The sequence below is a fragment of the Phocoena phocoena genome, chromosome 12, assembly GCF_963924675.1.
Source record: "Phocoena phocoena chromosome 12, mPhoPho1.1, whole genome shotgun sequence".
Lineage (NCBI taxonomy): Eukaryota > Metazoa > Chordata > Mammalia > Artiodactyla > Phocoenidae > Phocoena > Phocoena phocoena.
In genome coordinates, this window is record NC_089230.1 from 56,484,934 (window position 1) to 56,509,077 (window position 24,144).

The 24,144-nt window shown below is 40.8% G+C and overlaps 1 protein-coding gene across 3 annotated transcripts in view; it reads right to left on the bottom strand.

Moving 5' to 3' along the window:
- Nucleotides 1-23,049, bottom strand: part of GRIK2 (glutamate ionotropic receptor kainate type subunit 2) — a 625,962-nt gene extending 602,913 nt beyond the window's left edge. For 2 of the 3 annotated variants that reach the window (XM_065888798.1, XM_065888799.1), the window contains exon 1: nucleotides 22,709-22,823. In XM_065888798.1, the coding sequence (XP_065744870.1) occupies nucleotides 22,709-22,823 (115 nt within the window). Of the gene's footprint in view, nucleotides 1-22,708 lie in introns of all 3 variants that reach the window. The other variant, XM_065888797.1, reaches the window with a different exon arrangement.
- Between the last annotated feature and the right edge of the window lie 1,095 nt (nucleotides 23,050-24,144).

Genomic DNA, 24,144 nt, shown 5'->3' on the forward strand with positions numbered 1-24,144 from the left:
AGCCAGCAATACATGCAAAAGCTCTATTCTTTTTCTGCCAGGCTGATGAGTGTGAAGTGATATATTGCTTATTTTCAATTTGCCTTTCCCTGACTGCTAGTAAACCTGAACATCTTTTCATATGCATATTGGCCAAGTGCCCTTAAAAATGAAGAAGTTCATTTTTTCTTCTTTTTTAGGGATACCCCATAGAGCTTTTTAAAGTATACCTAAGAACAAGCTTATCTAGCCAACCCATGTGAGTAAAATGGGATTTCCTCTAAATATTCAAAACTAAATCAGTCTGGAAAAGATACTCAGCTGTGTTTCATATAGAGGCATTGAGGATTTCCCTAGTTCCCACCTGAAGTATCTAAGTGTTCAATTTGGCCAAGGGTTTGTCTTGTGGGGTTGTGGACTGAGAGAAAGAGAGTAAGGCATGAAGACTGAAGTTCATCTGTAGAGTCAACTGGGTAGTCAGCACTGCCTTCAGACTTTTTATATTTAGCATGTGTAATAGTACATAAGCCCATCTGCTCTCTGGTAAGACACATTCCATGCGGTAATAAATTAAAACCAAGACAGCACTGAGCTTTTATGGCAACATGGAAGTTCATATGTATTCCCATAAGAGCCGTAAGAAAAAAATTCAAGGAAAATATAAAGAAGACTCTATACTGAGTTCTAAGAGGTGTCCACATATATTCACACAATTGGTTTTCCTGGTCATGTTCTAATGTTGAAAAATTCAGGGAGGAATACACACATGACATTTAAATCATGTCATTTGATTTTTAATTGTAAAGAAATATTTGTGAGCACTATATTGAGTTTATATTCAAAAGCGTCTTTTTTTTTTTTTTTTTTTTTGTCTTTTTGTCTTTTTACTCAGGAGTAGGGGTGGAGTAAATATGAAAGCCTGGGATTATTTCCTTCCAAGAATGTACTCGATGAAATTTTAAACTTGAATTATTTCTCTAAAAGGACTGAAAAAGAAAGGAAGACTCCATCAGGTAGGTCATAAAAGTGTTAAACATTGAGAAATCAGAGCCATAATGATGCTCCAAATTAGCTTCCCTGAGGAGGGGATTCTGGCCACAGCCCTTGTTAAGTGCTGTAATGTGTAGTGAGTAAAATGAATTATTCATGTAATATTTGAACATACTCTGGGAATTTCTGACAGACTCCAGGAGAAAAATATGATTTGTCTTTCAGGTGATAAGAAGAATCTGGATCCTGATTTCAAGCAAATAATACAATTCAAGAGCAGCTTGCATTGATTTCATAATCTTTAGAATCCACACCCCTCCCCAGTAAAAGCAGAGAAGATATAATTTAATCAATTGGGTAAGAACCTGTGCTGATTATCTGAGCACTCTTCTGATATTCTCAGAGATGGGACTGCCATTCCTAATGCAGGATTTGTATTCAGCCTGCCTTTCTAAGTACACAACTGCTGTTATTTGTGTATGTGAATTATTTCTTCTATAACAAGGCTGGAATTACATTTGGGAATTTAATTCAAATTAAGTATTAATAATAGGAGCAACTTTTTTAATGTCATAAAAAGTGCCATTGGTACTTAAAACATCAATTGTCACAAAGCATCCTCCCTCTCCCTGCATACCTTCAGGTTCTAATCCCATCATTAAATTTTCTATCAATTTATTTTCTAAGTTATTACCAATGGAATGAAGGGAATCCAAGTGAGAGTCAATGCTCATTTATTTGAAATTGCTTTAAAATTCTGTTGTTGTTGTTTTTAAAGAATATTCAGCTAATATTGACTCCCTTTTCTTTGGGAACCTGGTGGCACAAATGGCCTAAGGATGCTTTCAAAAAGAGCAGGGATTTAGTCAAGCTGCATTACTTGTACTTAAGTGCTATTTATTAAAATTTGGCTAGTAAAGAATTAAGAAAATGAACCCAGGATGATAATAACTTCATACAGTACTCAGCAAGGTAATGTTCTTTAAACTCTCAGGACTCATGCTTTGGTAAATGGAAGACTATTGGGAATGTCTCCCTTTGAGAGGACAAAGAGTTAATGAACACAGATTAAGGATCTGCCCCACCACCCCCACCTCCACCCCCCCGCCCCAGACAGTGGGAAGGTCCCAGTCACTGTTTTTCATACCCACTGACCCTGCCTCCTCCTCTTCCCTCTAGGTGACTATTACATAGACCAACCTCTAGGCTGCTAAGGGCAGAGCCATCCTTTATGTCATGCTGCACAGCTCACTGAAAAGACAAAGTTCTGGAATAAAGCACACCTTGCCATCTGCCCACAGAATGACACTCCTCAGAGCAAGAGGTAGCAGCAGATCAGTAGCTGGATGAACCAGCTGGCTGAAGGCTGACCAAGTCCTACCTTGAACATTCCTAGTTGTCTCATGTTGAAAAGTGGACTTTTGCACTCCTCCCACCCAGTAAGGTCTCAAAATGCAAGAGAGCCACCCCTTGAGGCAGGGTGAGGGGAGGGGCAGAGAAGGGGCCCAAGATGTCTGGATTCGATTGCACTGAGCACTGCCCCCTCCCCCCATTCCCACACACTCGTCCCTGGATCTGTGTTTGTTTCGCTTGGTCTTACCCACCCCTGTGATGGGAAGACAACCCTTTTTCCATTCTAATTTTGCCTCTGAAGACTCCTGTCTTTTGGCAGAGATTTAGAAAATCTAATAAAAATATAAATATCACTAAAAAGAATAACTCAATATTTGTGAAAACTCTGTCCTTTCCAGTAAGGTATAAACTCTTTAAGGGCAGGAACAATGTCCATTTCTGTTCATGCTGTAAACCCAGTGGCTAAAACACAGCACGTGACACAAAGTAACCGCTCAATAAATATATTAGATTAACCAGTGGTTTTCAAATTTGCCTGGGTAAATTTGAAAGCCACCTGGAGGTCTGGTTAAACCACAGGCTGCTAAGCCTCATCCTCAGTTTCTGATGCAATAGGTCTGGGGTGGGATCTGAGAATTTGCATTTCTAATAAGTTCCCAGGTGGTAATGCTGCTGGTGGTCCGGAGACCACATTTTCAGAAACACTGCATTAAACCACATGAAATTATCATTTTTGTTGGTCCCAAAATGGCCAAATATTAACAATTTCACATGATTTAGTTTAGCATGTTTATGAGTTAATAGATATGAATAGATAGATAAATATAATGTAGGCATTTATATTCTTTCTTGAGCTTATTCCAGAAGCCAGCATAAATGCATACGGCAGGTTAGAGAGTATGGGCTCTGGAGCCAGAGAGACCTGCATTTAAATTCTCACTCTGACACTAGGTGTAATGCCCCAGATAACTCACTTATCTTCTTGGAACCTCAGTTTTCTTGTCTCTAAAATGGGGGTGATGGACTTGCAGTAGGGATTGAATGAGATAATATATGAAAAATACCTGCATTGTAACTGGCCTGCAGCAGATATTCAATAAAGAGTAACCATCATCATTATTATTATCATCTTAACATTGGGCCACACTCTAGAAATTAGAATAACTCATGTTCTTCTATGCATTTTCTCTCTGTAAGAAGTAAACCAGAATTGGGAAAGGCTGCTTGAAGGTTATTTCAGAAGAGCAATGGTTCTTCATGCTGAGGAAAATATTCTTGTTATGGCATGCAATGCCTGTTATAGGTTCAACAGTGGACTTGGAGAATCCCACATCCCAATCACAGAGCAGCAAAATTCAACTAAATTCTACCAAAATTTATTGAAGTGAAAGGATCAGAAGACTTACTATCAGAGTCTAACCCAGCTTCAAACTCCTCAATATCTGGAACATTTGGGAAAAGTTATTTAACTTTTCTCAGACTGTTTCCTCATCTGTGAAAGGAGATTAAGAGCACCTACTTTTTAGGAATTTTATAGGAATTAAATAAATATTGTGTACGCAATGCATACAAAATGCAAACCATTAAACAAGTATACTTGTGCAACATGCAATAAGGCAGTCCCAGTTTCAACCACACTATCCCACTGTCCCTATAAGTCCACCTGTACTTGTCATACCTGTGTGTTGATTTAAAGTTTCTAAAATGTGGTCATTGTAGCTGTACAATCTCTAGTTATCTCAGGACCTCAGCCATCCTTCAATGTTACCAGTGAGCCCAAATACCTCCACCACCACCCAGCCCCATTGCACAGGCCCGTATGAGATTTTGGTAATTTAACAAAGCCACTAGTTACACAAAGAGTGAAAGAGATACACTGAAAATAGGATGATTATGACTAAAAGGAAATGGATGTGGGTCCTGCAAAGGTGGGAGGGTGATGGGAAAAGATCCTACACCCCTGTGAAGAATAGATCATATGACAGAACCAAGTAAAAGAAGCAAGTAAAACCAGCTTGCTGCCTAGGCTGAGGAAGACGATAAAAGACAAGGCATTGGAGCTGTCCACAGGGAAGGAACGAGTCAGAGAAATGTTAAGTAAGAGGGAAGACAATGTAAGTTGTACGACAGGCTTTCTTCTTTCCTATCTTGGGTGCAGCTGATACCCACCTCTGCTCTTAAAGGCTAGGGAAATCATGTAGACATGACCACTAAAAATAGCGCGTTCGAGACTTTCCAGTAAAGATTTGAAATCTCCTTGGCATGTCAGGGTGACCCTGCTACTGGAGCTCTCAAATAAATGAGAGGAAATGGACAATAACCTGGGTTTGGGGGCTCGTTCTCTGCTAGATCTCATAGCTGTCATTTTGCAGATGTTTAGAGTAGCTATTTCTCATTCAATTGATGTTGAGGACATTGGCATTTCCATTATAATAATTTAAGAAAAGAGGAGCAAACGGTGATTGATGAGAGGAGGTTAGCAGAGGGAACAAAGGCGTCTCCTCTCCAACCTTCCCTCACCTGCCCAACCAGCACCCTCACAGAAAGCCTCAACCACCCATCATGCTGCCTAGGAAAGACCACATGGACAGCTGCCTTTTTGGCCAACCAGTGTGAAATGAAACAACAAGAAAAGAAGTGAAGCACAAGAGACAAGCATTTGCAACGCTTAGTCTCAGACTTTTTTGTAGGGTAGTATTTTGCTGCATGGAAACTTGAATACAAAATTTTACAAACTTTAGTGGAAAAACTATCTTCGCTCCACCCCTCCATATGTAGTCTGGTACCAGTCCATAAAAGGGTTGTTAAACTCTGCATAGACCACTTCATAAAAATAGGCTCTTTTATCTGCTGCCAGAGAGCAACAAAAGAACTCTTGCGTGTCTGTGGAGATTCTAGGATGATGTTAGGATGGACAATAGAAAGACAAATACTTGCTAAAATACTGTCTGTTACTCCCAGAATCACTATAGCAATACCCAAGCCAAGCAGCTGAGAAAAGCCTTAACACACTATGCAATTCAAATGCAACCCATCACCGCTGCTGTAATTACAGGCGCCTGCCTTCCTCCTCTCAGATCTGTGGATAAAAGCCTAGGGCTGAATTTGTTTCTCAGCCGCACAGAAGCCGAAGCTAGTAGTCAATAAACACAGAGGACTCTGCGTTTGACAGACAGGCTCTTGTAGGATAGACAGCTAACCTATTGTTCAACAGTTCGTCCACACTCAGATTATCAGGATGACAGAAAGGGAAGGGACGTTTTTGGATGCTCCCTAAATGCAAGGACTTTCATTTAAGCCCCACAACAACCATAGAAGTGAGGTGTTATTATCCTTATTTTTTAAATAAGAAAAATGAGGTTTAAAGGTTGAGTCATTTGCCTCAGGTCACACAGCTTTGTAAGGTGTGGAACTGGCCCTGGAATCCCGATCTTTCTGACCACGTTGTCCATGTTTTTTCCAGCTCAGTCTGGAATTGGGCTCCTGGCAATAGTAGGTTATTAGCAATGGACTGTGGTGCTCATAACTTGTAAACTCTCAAAGGCCGATGCGTGGCTATTTTCAAATGAGAATTCTGCACCTCCATCCTTTTAGGGGGAGGTAGAGTGATCAAGATTTAAGATTCCACCGTGGCTATATCTGTGTGCTGGCGGATCAGAAAATACTGAATGTAAGGGCAACCTAAAAGATTAAAAAGAGCACATCAGGGTTACTAGAGAAGGCATACTTAGGAAGGCACAGAGAGGCAAGACTTCAAATCTCTAGAATCTCTGTCTTCTTAAAATGGGACAGCAAACATTTGTGCTGAGGTTACATAGACTCTATTAGAGGATGGAGGATAGTGCCCACCAGCCACGTGGAAATTTACCTTTGTACACAGAAGTTATTCTCAGATTTTTGCTGACACTTAAAAAAACGTTACACAAAAATACTTCAAAACAGAAAAATGTTCACAATAAAGTGTTAAGTGAAAATAAATTAACAAAACATGTAGAGTAAGAGTCAAGGATAAATCTCAAAATGACATTTATGGTGAAATAATGGGTGATTTTAAAATAACTTTTTATATATTTTCCATTTTCTACAATAACGATATTACTTTTTTAAAATTTTATGTATTTATTTTTGGCTGCGTTTGGTCTTCATTGCAGCACGCTGGCTTTCTCTAGTTGCGTCGAGTGGGGGCAACTCTTCGTTGTGGTGCGCGGGCTTCTCATTGCAGTGGCTTCTCTTGTTGCCGAGCACGGGCTCTAGGTATGTGGGCTTCAGTAGCTATGGCTCGCGGGCTCTAGAGCACAGGCTCAGTGGTTGTGGTGCACTGGCTTCGTTGCGCCGCGGCATGTGGGATCTTCCCGGACCAGGGATCAAACCCGTGTTCCCTGAACTGTCAGGCAGATTCTTAACCACTGTGCCACTAGGGAAGTCTCTACTATATTACTTTTATAATCAATCAAAATATTTTGTTTTGTTTTAATTTTAAAAGGCTAGCAAATACAAACAAAATGATAACTGGTTTTAGTTGAATGGCACAATTATAAGAGGTTTTATTTTCACTTTTACACTTCTCCATATTTTCCCAAATGTAACAGTATTACAATGCATTACTTCATAACCACACACACACACACACACACACACACAAAGTTAAAAACTCTAAAGAGCTGAGCTCCTTTCTAAAATGTTTAATTGGATGCCTGTGGCAGAGACTACCAGTGGTCCTTCAATATTCATTCTCTATGTCTTCTACAGAAATAGACCCTGAGATTTTCAACTGGGCACATTTCCTGTAATAGGGCTTCAATTCCCAGCCTCCTGTTTGCCCAGGTGTAGCCATGTGCCTAAGTTCCTGTCAATAGGATATGAGGTAAAACGGTGTGTGCAACATCCAGGAGGTGTCCATCCTGCTGTTGGGAAGGTGCATGAGATCCCTAGAGCTCCACTTTAGACCATGAGAAAGTCCACACCAGATGCCACATACAGATGCCAGAAGAGAGAGCTGGAAGCGGCATGGACCCCAGAAGGCTACAGATCCACCACACCATCCCTGACTTGTATGTGAGAGAGAAGTACACATCTATCTTGTTTTGTTTTGTTTTCCTGGAAGGTGGGGTGATGTTTTTATGATATGTTACTGAATCTACATCCTAACTAATACAGTACTTAAATACTTAAAATAATTTAGACTAGTTCTCTCTCTCTCTCTCTCTCTCTCTCTCTCTCTCTCTCTCTATATATATATATATATATATACACACACATTTATGTACACACACATGTGTGTGTGCAAGTGTTCATGAATATTTGTATATAAATATATATGTGTGTATATGTGAAATACATTAATGGCATCACTATGATTTGAGACAACAGGCCCAGTCCAGCTGAAGACTTCTGGAGTTAGAGCAGTGGAGAGAAGGAACACAAACAGCACAGCCATTCTAATATCTAATCTAATATCAAGAATGGGGGCTCCCCTGGTGGCGCAGTGGTTGAGAGTCTGCCTGCCGATGCAGGGGACACGGGTTTGTGCCCCGGTCCGGGAAGATCCCACATGCCGCGGAGAGGCTGGGCCCGTGAGCCGTGGCCGCTGAACCTGCGCGTCCGGAGCCTGTGCTCCACAACAGGAGAGGCTACAACAGTGAGAGGCCAGCGTACCGCAAAAAAAAGAGAATGGAATGTCTGAGTAAAGGCCTCAGTAGATCACAAGTCTCAGAGAAAGATGCAAACAGCAGGCTTTAGAAATCTTTCCATGCAGATGCGGCTAGATGCCTCTCTTCATGTTAGAATAATTATTTACATGTTACTACTGTGTGCACTTGTCACACTGTTTTGCAATTTTCTTTTACGTGGTTACCTACACCTGTAGATTATGAGATCCTTGATGCAGAGACCAGTTCTTTTTACTTTCAACTTCTTAGTGTCCTAGAGCCCAATACAGTGTCTGGCATAAGGTAAGCAGTTAAACATTTGTTAAATGAATGAACAAATAACACACTGGATTATTGGTTGCTTGTACAAACAGACTTAAATACTAAGGTATATATTACAAAGAAGCAACATATTAGAGGGTATATATTAAAGCACAAACTCTAGATATTAGAGAAAAATCATCTCCAAGTATATATACATTTTGATAAGTTATATCAAACTAAAAGTGAATTTCAATATGGTGGATTCTTCAATTCTATCAAGGCATTGAAATAAAATACTGAAACAGAGCCGACAGTATGGAACTGAAAAATCTTACTGTCTATCAGAAAAAAAAAACAGAATCATTAGGAACCTCTATATAATGTATTTTATAATAACCATATTTTGGGGAAATTTTCAAACTTATTGAAATTTTAGTTATGTCTTGCTTTACAATTATTGTATTATGTCAATAATCAAAGAACTGGATCAGATAACAATGCTGAATAAATATTTGTTGAATTAACTGGAAATTTAAATCAAAAATGGAAGCAAAATTGAAAGAGTTGATAGGAGGCTTTTGGCATCCTCCCTACAACCACAATATAAAGCATTACTTTATTTTCTGGTAAACAAATTTAGTCTTATCTCCCTTTCTCGAAGAATAGCAACAAAAGAGAGAGGGAGAGAGATTACTTATACTAAATACGGCTTTTGCTTATTAATACGTAGTGATCGTTTTATATTCGTTTAGTTCCCTTATAACATACGCCGTACAGGAGAAAAATAAACAAATTTGAGCATTAAAATTCTCTCCACAGTTCACTTAGAAAATATGCTACTTTGAAATCTTAGCTAAGAGTCTATCCTTGTTTATATTAAAAATTGCTGATGTAGTCTGGCCACCTGCTAGGCGATAAAAGATGTATAAAATTCAAAGAACTTTGAGCAATTCACTTCCATTACCACTGCCTTGTGCCTGTCAAGTTTAGTAAAGTCAGAGACTCCAACCTAAAGCCAATAAATGAGTATCCTTGAATAAATGTATTAATAATATTATCTACTGTGTACATTTTTTCATATCTAACGCATATATATAAATTTATCCTAAACAAATGGGAAGGTTAAAGGCATAATAATTCTAACTTATAACTGGATGAATATACAGGATTAAAACCTACTGTGAGTCTATCTCTGTTTTGTAAATAATTTCATTTATAGCATTTTTTTAGATTCCACACGTAATAGCATATAATATTTACTTACAAAACAGAAATAGACACAGACATAGGAAACAAACTTATGGTTGCCAAAGAGGAATCAGGGGAGGAATAAATTGGAAGTTCAGGTTTAACAAATACACACTAATATATATAAAATAGATAAACAACAAGGACCTACTGTATAGCACAGGGAACAATATTCAATATCTTATAATAACCTATAATAGAAAATAATCTGAAAAAGAATAGATACATATACAAATGTATAACTGAATCACTTTGCTGTATACCTGAAACTAACACAGCATTGTAAATCAATTATACTTAAATAAAAAAATTCAGATAACAATTAAAAAAAAACTTACTGTGAAATTCATGCCATAAAAAAGGATTTTTCATAATATGTCTTCCAGAGAACTGCACACCACCAGATACAATTTTTTGAAAGTACATATTTCCATGCTGTCAATCATTAAATCCCCTTTGAACTATTTTAATTAAAATAACTAACAATATTTAAACACATATTAGTAAACATAGTTGAGTCCCAATAAGAAAAATTCTGAGGAATAGTAAAGTTAACTCAATGAGCTTCTTCAATATTTATCTTAAAATTGTCATTAGCATGTAATTATGATGATTTCAATACTTCAGAATCTCTAACCAATCTATAATTGTGCCACTGTTAATGGTACCATCAATAAGGTGTCTCCTATACATAATTTTGTATAAAGTCTCCCAGATGGCAAGTTAAATTATAGGAATATACTTAATTAACTGGTGTTTTACCTAATTGGCAATAAATATGGGAAACTCTTAGTTACCAATAATTTGGAGAGATAAAGATATTATCAGTTTTAGTACTAAAGCAGCATATATAATTATTGACAATGTCCACCTGAAACAAATATACGAGCATTCTGGTTTCATTCCAAAAGTAGTGTCCAGATTTCAACTCTTGGCACCATGACCTAACAATGACTCAGATAGTATAGTCACAGCAATGGGCTGGGGGAGGGGTGGACACGGTTTAGTCCAAGGGGTTTCTAACGAACACCTAGGCTGGACTCTATTTTCAGCCCAGATTCTGGGCCATTTACATGTATTCATGGCAACTGAGTTGGGGTCTTCTTAACTAGAGCAGATGTCTGCTGGAGTTTTTTTTTGGATAGATTTTGGGAAAACAACATTTTAAGATGATCTGTTAGGGGCGACTCTAGTAGGAGGTTGAGAAGGAAAGGTCCCACAACTATTCATCATCTTCGACATTATTTGTAAAACAACACCTGCTTAAGATTCCCTTGGGCGGTGGGGTTGGTTATATGAGTGTAAATATTCTAAATGCTTAGCCTGTAAAGGATCAGTCAGCCCATCAGTGGTACGCTGAGGGCCCAACACTGTGTGTGTTCTGAGACGGATGATAAAATATCCAAGCCACGACCCTTATCTACAAAATTTACTCATTGCTTTACACAGCCTAGTCATGATTATCAATTGTCAGTCCAGAAGGCTGATGCACCCGCCCAGAGGAATTATAATTTTAAGGTCAAAAACTCCTTAGGATTAACTAGCTCAGTGATTGATTTTCAACCTGCCTGGGAGTTTTGTTTTGTTTCTTTTAAGTGCATTTCTTAAGAGTTTTCTAAAAAAGTGAAGGCACTAAAACTATGCAGTTGTGGAACTATGCAGTTGTGAAAAATGGAACATTTTAAACCACAGAATCTCCGGGTTTGGGAATCAGGAATTTAAATTATTTAAAGCTCTTTCCATTCTGATGTGAAACAAGGTTTGGGAACCATTGATCTGACCAAACTTGCTTGAATTTATTCTATAGAATCCCTACCTAAAACAGACGCTTTGGAGGAGACAAAACAATCTAGATTTTTAAAAGGATAGTTGATGTATGGAAGAGTAAAAGGAAGAGAAATGCATCTTAGAGAACAAGGTGACGATGAGTCATTGAAACATCACCCCCAATCCCCAGGAAGGCTTCTTGAGGGATCAACCCAGAATCCTCAGGGAAAGATGACAGAATGGAATACTGCCCTGTCCTTCACCCACTGGAAGCAGGATCTCAACTGCAACTTCACATACGCCAACATCAGTTCTGCTATGACGCAGAACTGCTTCCAGAAACCCCAAATCAGACTTAAGACAGGGGAGTATTTTTCAACCTGCATTTAGGCCATCCATCCTTTGGATTATCATAAAAATTTGAGACTGCCTCTCCTTCATCCAGCCCCTGAAAGTTAGAAATCAGTGCTCCAAAACCTCATTACCCTCAACATCCAGGAAATTTTCCTAATAAACTTCATATTCCGAAGTTTTTAAAACTTAAAAAAATTTTTCCAAATATAAAAATGTATTATAAGTTGAATACACTTTTCAAATGGTCTCCTGGATGCTCTAATGTGGCACCACTGGTGTGGAGTTGAGGGGGTTCCTCATCTCTCTCTACTCACCTCTATGCTGCTTCCCCAACACTGGGTTAGAGCTTATAAAAAAAGAGCCAAAAGTAATTCAGAAGGGCCTTAAGCAAGAATGATGAGGTGAGTGCTGTATGGGTGACACCAGAGTCTGTCGAGCCTTAAAGAGTAAGTCCCGGAAAGACTGCCTAGGACAGCTCCTTGATGAAGATGCCAACATCACCAGAGAAAAGTCCCCCTTTTCTATCCCAAACAACTGTAGTAAATCTGAGTGTTTGTGAAACTTTCCCGAATCAATACAGTCACTTGTGTACCTACAAAACTTGAATAATAGCTAAAAGTTCATAACAGGCAGATGGATGAAGAATTAAGTATAGGCACAGCTTTTCAGAAAATGTTTTTAAACATAAATTAGAAAAAGTGAAAAATCTTAAACCACCAGACTTAGCATGATTTCTTTGCTTATTATTTTGGCTTTTAGTTGTGATATGTTTCTTACTTATATTGTGTATATTTGATAATGCCAATTAAATTCCTGATATACAGAGAAGGAAACTATGGACTTGCTCTTCTGTCAAGCTACCAACTCAGAAGAAAGTTTGTTCTATTAGTCAATAATCCTTTCAACATGTTCATAATCGCTTCAGGTGCAATCCAAGGAAGTCTATTCAAGAACAGTTTAGAAAAGACTATTGAAAATGTTTATGCACATTTTAAGAAGTTGAATGAAATATACACAAGTGATAACAAATTTGACCTTGCTCTACACATACACAGTAAATGAACAACTACACCTTCAATCCCCAAAATCCTTTTCTACCAATAAGCCCAGAGTTCTATACATTTTCCTATTAATTCCAACATTATCCTTGGAAGTTAGATAACAAGTAATGCCCATTATACAGAAATAGACATCAAGACCTAATGAGATTTAATTATTTTTCCTAATTTACAGCCACTAGATAACAAAGTCAAGAGTAAAATTCCTAGCTCATACAGGTCTGGGGTCCTGAGTTCATGCAGAATTAGAAAATATCACTACAATGAATTCATTCTACTAAAATTGTTTTTAATTTTAATTTAATTTTAAATTCTGATTTGAAATAATTTTATTATATATTATATAAAATGATACAATTATTATATATATACATACATATATATGTGTGTGTGTATATATGTGTGTATATATATATATATATATATATATATATATATATATATATATATATAGTTTCAGGTAATGGAACGCTCTTGGAATTAGACAAAAAACATTGAGAATGCCTTACAGGCAATATACTATATCCCTCAAGGAAGCTAAGGGTACTTTTAAATAGTCTTCCAATGCATTCTCCTTTAGATAAACTGAAAACTTATCCATGCTTAATCATTTGATCTGGCCATGTGTTAAAAAGATATTCCTTTATTTCATTTAAGAATTACACTTAAGAAGTATCGTGATTCCATATTACTTAGTGGTAAAAAGAAATGAACCATGAAGTCATGGAGGAACACAGAGAAACCTTAAATACCTATTACTAAGCTAAAGAAGCCGACTTATAAAGTCTATACACTGTATGATTCCACCTATATAACATTCTGGAAAAGGCAAAACTGTGGAGAGAGTGGACGGATCTGTGGTTCTGGGGTGGCGGGGGGTGGGGTGTGGGGTCGGGGGCGGGGAGATAAGGAGGGGGAGGTAGAGCACAAAGGATTTTTAGGACAGTGAAACTCCGTATGATACTCCATATGGTAGATACATGCCATCATCCATTAGCAAAACCCACGGAATGCACACCCAGAGTGGATCCCAGTGTAAACTATGGACTTTGAGTGATACTGATGTGTCAATGTAGGTTTACCAATTGTAACAAATATACCACTTGATAGTCAGGGAGGCTGCTGTCTGTTTAGGTGAAGGGGTATATACCTTCTGCTCAAATTTTGCTGTGAATCTAAAACTTCTCTAAAAAAAAAAAAAGTGTTTTAAAAAATCTGAAAAAAAGAATTATCCGTGATTCCAGACCAAGAACTTTTTAAAGGTTTCAATGATCAAGGACAAGTGTGGGTCCTTTGCTTCCACTTCAATAACACAGAGAAAAGACTTGATCCACTTATTCATCATCAAATGTAAGCAGCAGACTGAGAAACCACTTGACTGCTTGCTGCAGCCCCAGTCAAGCCCATCCTTTCACTTTCAATTGCTTTCTAGGGGGTGACAAACAGGAGAGGAAACCCTATAACCTAAATATTAAAGCTCTGAAAAAGCAAGGCCTTAACTATCCTCTGATAGGGCCGGTCCATTCCCTATCCCAAAGCTCACCTTAACTTCTGCCTAAATTCCTTTTCTTGTTCTCAGTCTTCTGCCAATGATATATTTCCCTGTCTTCTTCCCTATCACACAGTTTTTTTCTTTTTTACAGGTCCTAGCCGGAGTCTAATCTCGCCTATAAAAATGCAAACCCACAATAATCTCCTTTAAACAACATTGTATATACTTTCTGCACCACTCAAGTTATGCTTTAATATGTCTTTTCTCTTTAATTGGATTACAAACTCCTTGAGGTCAGAATCTGGGTCTTAGAACTGTATTTGCCTGGCACACAATATGTATTCAATTACTATCTGCTGAATAAATGGATGTGGTCAAAGTTCTGGACACAGGGAGAAGAATACTCTGGCAGGCATGGGAGAGGGGGATGGAAGGAGCTACAGACAAAGGAGACAAAGAAAAGGGATAACCTATGGAATAATGTTCTATGAAAGAAAAGGTGGAAGAAACAAAGGAGGCAAATGTCTAGGGGAAGCTACCAGAACCACTGACTCTTCCTAAAATTGATGCAAAGCACAGAGAATCAGAGGCTACCCTGGAAAAATAGCATAATTCACTGAAAAACATCACTCGACCATCAGTCAGGATATTCATGTTTTGGTCTAAAATCTGACACTAACTAGCTGTGACCAGAAAAAGAGATTTAACTGCTCTTGGTAACTCATATCTAAACCTAGGATACTAGACTTGATCTCTAAAGGTCCCTTTGGCTCACATATTACATGATCTGACAGTTTTCCTTCATCTTGAAAGAGTTTTCATTTCATTTCTTCTGGGCAAGGAGGGGCATGAATGCACTAAAAGGTATAATAAACAATATGGAGGCTTTCGTTGGTAGAAAGATGAGCAGGATTAAAAAGACAACATAAAATAAACTAAATGCCTATGATGATACTGAAGCAGAACACTTCTTTGATATTTGCGTTGCTTATTTGATCATTTTAGCTGAGCAATATTCCCAATGTGATAGGTCAAGGACTCAGAGTGAGGCAGAGCTGGAGACAGAAGTGGGAATTAGAGGCAACACCTTTCAAACACTTGCTTTCCTTCAATGATGGAAAAGTACCTTGTTGATTTAAAAGGGTGTGAAAAGTATTTAAAGATCCTTTTGATTGGGAGGAGATATATCAATGTAAGAATATCATTGACATCTAATTTCAAATCATCACATATGCTCAAAGACTTGGACTAATACAAGCAAAAAGATCAATTTACAAGGCATTGAAATGTCTGGCAGTAAAGCTAGAAAAGACTGTGTATCAAACAGCATTTGGCTTCCCTCTTTTTTCAACTTCCCCTTCACATCAGTGCTAATCACTCAGCACTCCCTTAGTACCTGGAATTCTCTTTTATATCTGAGCATCTCTATCACAGACAGAATCGATTGATCTAATAAACTTATCCTAACTTTACAGTCTAGGGACTATGTGCTCTCCCTTTCAGAATATACTTGTCTTAAAACAGGGCCCCGGAAGAGGGCAAATGCTAAACCAAAAAGAAAGACTGATAGAATTACATGTATCCGTGGGAAAAACATCTGAAAGCCACAACGTCCCCAGACCCTTTCAGATCTTTACACATAGCTCTGCTGTCCAGTGACCTGTCTCTATTAAAAGAATGTTTAGTTTTTAATTAAGGAAATGAAGGATTCAAGTCAATCAATAGGAAAATGCTATATTTGAATGCTGTGGTAAATGAAGAAGAGCTTCAAAGCCCAAATATAAAAATAAAATGGAAAATAAAAAATTTTGCAGAAAGATCTTAAGGGTCTTCTCTAACCTCCCATTCAGTTTTACCATATTAGTTTTATCTGATAAGCTAATTGTCACTTCGAAAACATAACAGTATAAAACGTTTGGCCCTAATGGTGTGAGGCAAGAGACAAATATGCCTACTTGTTCAGGGATCAGTGAGGAGTGGGGACGTGGGGTGGGCAGGAGGGTGAAAACTGGTGACTCTGAGGCTCCCTCCTAACCAGCTGAGTACTTTTGGTTTGGTCAACTTGGAAATTTTTTAAACAATTTTTAAAATTATGTACAATCAAAATTGAAGAGATTTTTATATAAAAACTTGGGTTTGGGTTTTTTTTAGAAAAATCAAAGGAACACAACTTTGAGAGGACAATTTCACAAGGCAAGAAGCAGTTGGAAGGAACAATCCCATAAGAGACTGAAGCTTGACTTTCACCATGTGAAAATGAGAACATTAAATGTGTTCTCAATGTGAAGCAAAGAATTGCCCTTTTTCCAGGGGCAGAAGGAACCTGAATGCACTAAAGTATGGTAACCTGAATGGATAAGTTTCATTAAGGAAAAACAAGGGCGGGATTAAAAAGACAGCATAAATCCTAAGTCAGATACCTATGACTCTATTGAAACTGTAGAAGAACATTTTTTGAAATTATTTTTGAGGTTTCTCTAGTACAGATAAGCATTGCTCATAAGAAAAAATTGCCAAAAACAAAACTTTTAAAGAAAAGTCAAATTTGTTCTTTTCAGTTACTGAAAAGAAAGGATTTGTCATCAACACTTACCCTCAATACCCTGGATCCTCTCAAAGAATTTTACACGTCTTTTGTTTTTGAAATAAGAAAGGTATATAATTCCATTTATGAAGTGAGCTCTTAATAATATTTCCTTATTGAAACTTGGTCCTCAACCTAAATTCACAGTATATGGTGAAGGTCTAAAGAAAGCTTATTTAACCTACATTGATAATGCATTAATGAGTCTTTTAAAGCGATAATTTTAATTCCCCAATCTTCAACCATAAAGACTATATAGTGCTCATCTGCCGTGCCCTTTCGATTAAACTTGTTAAGGGCATTCTATTTAGTCAGCACAGGGAATGGGCCATTAAAATTCTTGATCGGTAAGAGTTGTGTTCAGTGCTCTGTTGTTTTAAATTCCATTAAATCCAAATGGTCTTTATTGCCGCATGACCACCGTGACTTCAATCAGGCAATTTAATTATCTTACAAAATTGTCAGCAGAAGCAGCAAAGAAAAACAGGAAGCCCTATGACGTTATCAGATTGAAATCTCCCTCTTCAGTGTTTAATCTAGACCAATCAATAATGATGATGTGCACCTACTTCCTTCTCTTTCAGGGGATTTTGACCTTACCTTTCATGCTAAGATTTAGGGTTTAAGATTCATTTGAAGCACTTCTAGTACCTTGATAACGGGATTACAAATTGAAAGTCCACAGAAGATAAAGCTTCACCACCCAAATGCAAAACAATCAACAATTCCATTTCAATACTTTAGACCATCCTACCGAGGAAAACTTCGGATCTCCTGCAAACCCCAGGTATTATGGACGCAGTAGATTAAAGCCTTAAGGCTATTACAGTTGAAAGACAGTGAACTACTTTCTACTCTGATGTGTAAAAATGGACATCAACAATTTCCAGGGAATCAATGGAATTGGAGCTACAATAACAGTAAAATCCTAAGAACAGAAAGAGAAAATAAATCCCTCTCACTTGAATTTCTACCACAAGAGAGCAAGACATTTATCAGAAATTTTGATAATTAAAAGAAAATCAAAGATTACATCATCATCAGAGGCAACCCTTTATTTAACGGTCAATAGACTTGAAAAGGCTCTGATAACCAATGGTACATCCTGTGTTTGGTTTATGTTATGTTCCTCCTTTGTGTGGGAGCAATTCACATTAACTTTCCTGTGCTGAGTAAATGTTGAAACAGTGTCATTTGAGAATTCAGGACTGAACACACTGCAGTGATCACTTGAATTAAGCTAAAAAGCAAAAGGTGTCTATCTGAAGAAATGTCTACTGACATATAAACCCTTGTTCACTTCTCAAAGACAACCTCACACAGCCAGAAAACATGTTGAGTCCCATGTGTCTTGGTGGAGAAGAGGTGCTATTTCTAGAGGACAAAAAGATCATTTTTAAGTCATTTTCTGAAACGAGTGTGCCTCCGTTGATGGATCACATCAGAGTTATTCTTTGAAGCTTTAAGAATAAGTGAGAACTTACGTGAAAAAACAGATCAGATTCTTTTTCTTTTTTTCTTTTCTTTTTTTTTTTTTAGCGTGGCCGTTGTTTTAGCGATTCTTGGAAAGATTTCCCTCCCCTGCTTTCCAGAGCTCAGCTGAGCAGGTGTTCGGGCTTTATCTGTTTCAGACAGTAGCCTCTATTACTCCCCTATCCCCACCTCCCAAGAGCCAGTTTTCCAGCTTCCAGCTGTAAAGCCGCTCCCCCGCTCCCGCCCACCTCACCTAAAGGAAGAAAAATCTCTTCCAAAGATCTTGTAGAGAGTGGCAGCTTCTAAGCCCAGCCAATTCATTCACACTCCTCGATATTGTAGCACATCTGCTACTAATGATTCTATCTGGGAGCACATGGGATAGCCAACAAATAGGGGGATTTCCATAGGAACACTTTCTGTTCCCTCTCACTCTGTGGGTTTTACAATCTGGGCTGGCCCTGAGCTGGTGGCCTTCACCTTTGGCATGTGCGCAGGGAGGTGGCTAAGCGCTGTGCCATGGAGCCAGCGCACAGTGCCAAGGAGGTCCCAGCGCGTCTGGGGGTAGACCTCGCCTGGGAAGCCTTTTAAAAAAGCCGTCCTACTGTAACGCCGAAGAGAAAAGCTAGGTCGAAACATCTGAAGGGAATGAGTGGCCTACCACAATCTCAGCTCCTCTGAAAGGACTGTCTCGGAGAAGCTGCCCACGAGTTCGGGAGAAAGTTTGGGTTCCTATCTTCGCTCTTGGCATTCTAACTGCCATTTCAGATAAGGAATTTGGAAGACCCTATCTCGAAGATCGTAAACAAGTGGTGGCTTGGGAAGTGATTCCTTAAAGAAGATGCCAAGGCCGCCCAACCCCCAAACTCCGAGACGGACTGCTAGCCCTGCGTGGAGCCCCGCCCGGAGCTGGCGTCTACCCCTTCCCACGCTTTCCCAGGAGCAGAGGTCGAGCGAGAAGAGAAGGGTGGCTAAAGTAACAAAAGAAACGTTCAAGTACCTCGGAGCCACTGTGGTGCTGGGAGACCTTGGAATTGGGGCTCGCGCCTTCGCCCGTCCAGCCGCTAGCAGGGCCGGGCCGCAGCTGCGGGGAAACAAAGGTGCCTCATTTACATTGCTCGGCGCCGCGGGCTGCCGGGCGGGAGCGCACGCGAGAAGCCCCGCGGGGGTCGTCGCAGGCTCTGTGCCTGAAAACGACGACCCCAGGACTTCTGACCTGACCTGCAGCAGGGAAACTGACCCTCTAAGTGTCCAAGATCCAACGTGTCCCCCGACAACGCGCCCGCTGGGTGGTCGCCCTGGAGAAGCCAAGCTGGGCCAAGCCAAGATCAAAGGCGGGGATACTGCCACGACCCACCCACGGCGCGGCGCCGCCTGCCTGCTGGCGAGGAGCTGACCCTTGGCTGACCCTCAGGTCGCTCCCCCATCTCCCCAGGCTGCCTGGAAGCTTCGGGAAAGCTCCCTGGGGTCGGCGCTCGGGGGACTTTCTCTAGAAGGTGTTTACAAAGCGGCTTCGGAGTAGCAAGCCCTAGTGGGCAGCCCCGAGGCCAGGCAGGATGGGAGGGGGCGCCAGGACACAGGCGCTCGCGGAAGCGACTGCAGGAAGTTTTCCTGGGGACCAGAGAGGAGTCATTGTGCCAGAGTGTTAGACTTGCTTCGCTAGAGTGCATTTGTCCGCGCACGCGCGCTTGTGTGTGTGTGTGTGTGTGTGTGTGTGTGTGTGCGTGTGTGTGAGAGAGAGAGACAGAGACACACAGAGAGAGAGAGAGAGATTGAGCACTCGGAAGATGGGCGGGGGTGGCGAGGGACTTGGCAAGCGTCAGCACCCTAGGCTGCTCCCCGATCCACACTCGTTGGTAGGAGGACGCAGGCTCAGGCCACAGCACTAGCGGGAGCAGGGGGAAGGCCAGCAGAGAGCCCGTAAAGGTGGTTTGCCACCACCTACGGGAAGAGGGCTCGGGGATGGGGCGGCCGCCGCGCGGGGCCCCGCGGTTGCCATAGCGCCGCCGCAGAGGCGCCCGGCGGCTGGCAAAGGCCAGCCACACCGGGGTCGGTGGGGAAGGGGCTGGATGCCACCTCCTCAGTAGAGGCGGCGGGTCTCACCCGCACCCCAGGGGCAACTGCTTCACCAGCGATTCCAACCCCTTCCTGTCCAAGGCACTGGGCCTGGGATGAGGCTCTGGTTCGCCTTTTCAGCTGAAGTTGAAAATAACCTTTCTCAAGAGTGGCTCATATGGGCGCAACCAATCTCCATCCCACTCAAAACATGTTTTTCCCAGAAGAAAATAAAACTCCTGCCATTGCATCAAAACATCCCCAACAGGTAAATGTTCCAAAGATTATCATGTATACAGTCCTTCACCACAGCTCAGGTCAGAAATCAGAGAAAATGGATCTCCACGTGGAATATGTTCGAAGTTAATGGAGAAAATAACAAGTTATCTAGAAACCGGGCTGTTGGTTTAAGGTAGCAAGGCACAGGTGGGAAGATGTCTGCCTACTCCCCCATTTCTTACAGACATTCTTAGTAAGCACTGGTCTAGGAAAATTTATTCTTGTGTGTATGTCAGCTCTTTTGGAAAGCTGCTACACACTGCTACAGTCGCCAAGATTTTTAATATGAAGATATGAAATGATCAGCGAATGTAACAATCTAATGATTCAGCACATATTATGCTGCAAGTCCAGAGCAGCAATAATTAAATCTTTAGAGTACTGGTGGCAGTCTTCCGGCTCCCAGACTTCTTTTTTTTCCCCACCCAGTCCTCAAACGCATTAAGACGCACTCATTCACAAACACACTTCAGAAGACACCTCAGTATTCCAAATAAGTAGGTTGTACTACTCAAAATATTGGGCAAAACCACCAAACTGTAGCACTTACCATGCTTGAAGCAGAACAGCTGAACACACACACACATTTCCAGCAATACAGGGACCTGTTTAATCTCATCCAAAGAAACAAGCATTCCTGTGGACGCTTGTTGCTAAGAGCAACGTGCTGAAGTACCATCTAAAGGCATGAAGAAAGCAGGAAAACTACTACAGCAGGAATCCAGTTATAACTCATTGTCTTTTCTTGTCATTACCAGTCTTCTGGACTCCAGGTGTGTCTATGTGTTGGTGGGGGAGGGAAGGTAGGGTTCCTTTTTTCAGTATGTGAAAGAATTCCTACCCTGGTTCCACAAAGCCTGAGATAGATGATGAATTTTATCATTATAGAAAAAGCATATGGGAAAAAGAGAGAAGAGAGAAGATGTTGCTGACATAATAGGAAGTACAGGCAATCACTCTTCGATTTAAATTTGACTGAGTGACTTAATGTATCTGCTTTTATCTCAAAGACATATACTCAGGATTATATGGTTTCCTGCACTCTTTGGTCTAAATCCACTCGAACTGTCAAAGGAGGCACCCACAGTGGGAGCGTTTACCCTGCTGGCTTTCTCCTCTCTGGCTCTTATCTACTTAAGGGAACTTTCCCTGACTAGTTATCCTACTGAAACTCCATTGGCCATCGAAAGCGGCTGAGCGTTGCCCACGCTTCATTTCCTCCAAGCAAATCTTCTGACCAGCGTTTCCACCGGAGTCTCATGTTTAGATTTTCCTTTGAGCCCCAAGGAAACCTGATTCCTTAGGAAAGCAATGGGTTCCCCTCATATAGAACGGCCACCTCGGCTTTTTTAAATCATGCTACAAGTGAAATAAAGATGCAGACTTAGACTCCCATACACAGACTCCCTCCGCCCCAGTCACCGCTGGTCATCATGTATTATTAGTCCAGGACGCTCAGTGAGAAACCTGTGAGAGGAGGACTCACAAGTTTAAAACAAACAAAAACTCTCCCTCACAACGCTATTTCTCTCAAACAGCAGCCTCCCCTTGTTAAGTAGAGCCTTCAGCCTTACAACAATATCTTTAAAAGCTCCGCGTACCCATAAAGGCACCAGGGATGGAAAAACCGGTAGAATGAACCGAAAAGGCTCTCTGATGACAAATCAAAACGGTTAGCGCCTTTCACTTGCGGACCTGCTCAGGTCCCAGGCGGAAGCGGACAGACGCCAACTTGCCAAAGAGTTACCAGATATTAACTCATTGGCCGGGCCATCTGAGAGGCGTGTAGCCCCAGCACGCACGTTCTTGGCGAAGGAGCAGCGGGCCAAGCCGGGAGGCTCCCGGGGAGACAGGAGGGAGCAGAGGCAGTGGCCGTACCCCCAGCGTCATTACCGTCTCTGAGACCGGCTACCATGGGGACGCAACGCAGCCACCACTACCACACACTGACACTCACTTCATCCTCCCGCGGCTAATTTTTTTTTTTTTTTTTTCAGTAAAGGGGTGGGGTGGGGAGAAAAGAAATGAAAAGCACAGTGGGTCCTTTCAAACCCTGGGGTCGAAATGCACGGAGCCCACCCGCCTAGAGGAGCGAACACGCCTGTTTACATCCGGCTGCCTCTGAGCCGGATACCAGGCGATGGAGAGGGATGGGGAATCTTACCAAATCTTAATACATGCGTGGTTCCTTGAGAATATCCAATCCACAGTAAGCACAGCAGGAGTTTAATGGTGCGCCTGAAGACTGGATTACTTAGAAGCGGGGAAATAATCTTCATGGTGTTTCTGTGTCCACACGCGCGGCACCCACTTCCCCGATCTAGCGTTAGGCTCCCGGTTCGGGTAGGAATGAGGATGCGTCGAGTGGTGGCCGCAGACACGATCACGGCATGGTCACAGACAGAGAAAGGAGTCTCCGCTTCCCAAACCCATTAGCAATCGCTGCATGTTCTTCACTCACTGCGCCAAGGAGCAACCTTCCACTGCAAGGGATGGTGGGACATCCATGTTAGTCGGGAAGCATCCGGGAGAAATCCAGCACGCACACCCACAATGTCCGGCCGCGCGAGCCTGGGAAAGCAAAGGAGGAGGAAAATCAATAGGAAGCCCAGCCTTGGAAACCGCCGAGGCGTCGGTAGCGAGCCACAGTCCCAGCACAAAAGGCGCTTTGCTCGCAAAGGTTTTGCCAGGCCCTATTCTACTGCACTGCTGCACAGCTTCTGACGTGAAGCCAAGATTAAGTGAGAAAAATTGAGATAGCTGCTTGCCTCTTAAGGCTTCCTGCCAGCGAGCTTCCCAACATCTATTATGCAACCGATCTGGTCGCCCACCTTGAGCTGCAAGGAAGAAGTCGGATTTATCTGCGTGGAAAAAAAGTGCATTTATTTCCAGTAAGAGTCTTCACTAAGGTAGTGACGGATGTATGCAAGCGGACTTCCTACATCAACTGATGAATTTTAATAAATGACAAGCTAAGACAAAGTCACTTTGCCTAGGAGTTGTAAAAAAAAGGAAGTGGTCTAACATGGAGGAATTTACTGCAAATGGAAACTGTTTTCAGGCTGAAAGAGGGTCTTTTTATACTTTTAAAATTCTGCCCAGGAATTAATACAGATTAAAGTACAATTGGAGAGGTGAAGATAGTCTCTAAAAACTTAAGTGGGACATTCCTTGATTACTACCCAGCAATAAAAACAGATTTCTGCAAGTGGCCTTTTAGGGGGGAAAATGTTGAATTAAAAGGAGGGAATCATATTTCCCACCCATTTTTACCTTATCTAAAGTAATTGTGCATATATTAAAAGACAATGATATTTGAATGGGTGCAGTGAACTCCAAAGGCTTCAGTAATTTATGTCCAAATTTCTTCTCACTTGGTTTTCTGAATATCTGTTTCTTGAAGAGCTAAAATATGGAATCATAGCTTGAGCAACACTGAGTGGCACAGTTTTGTCTAAAAATACCTTATTATTTTCTAGTGTTCTGATCAGAATATTCAGAGTCCCCAGACAGTGACTGTCTTGGCTTTCACAAGTAGCAATTTATTCAAGAAAAAAAGTACAGAAATATATTTTCTTTTAACATAAAAATATATTTTAC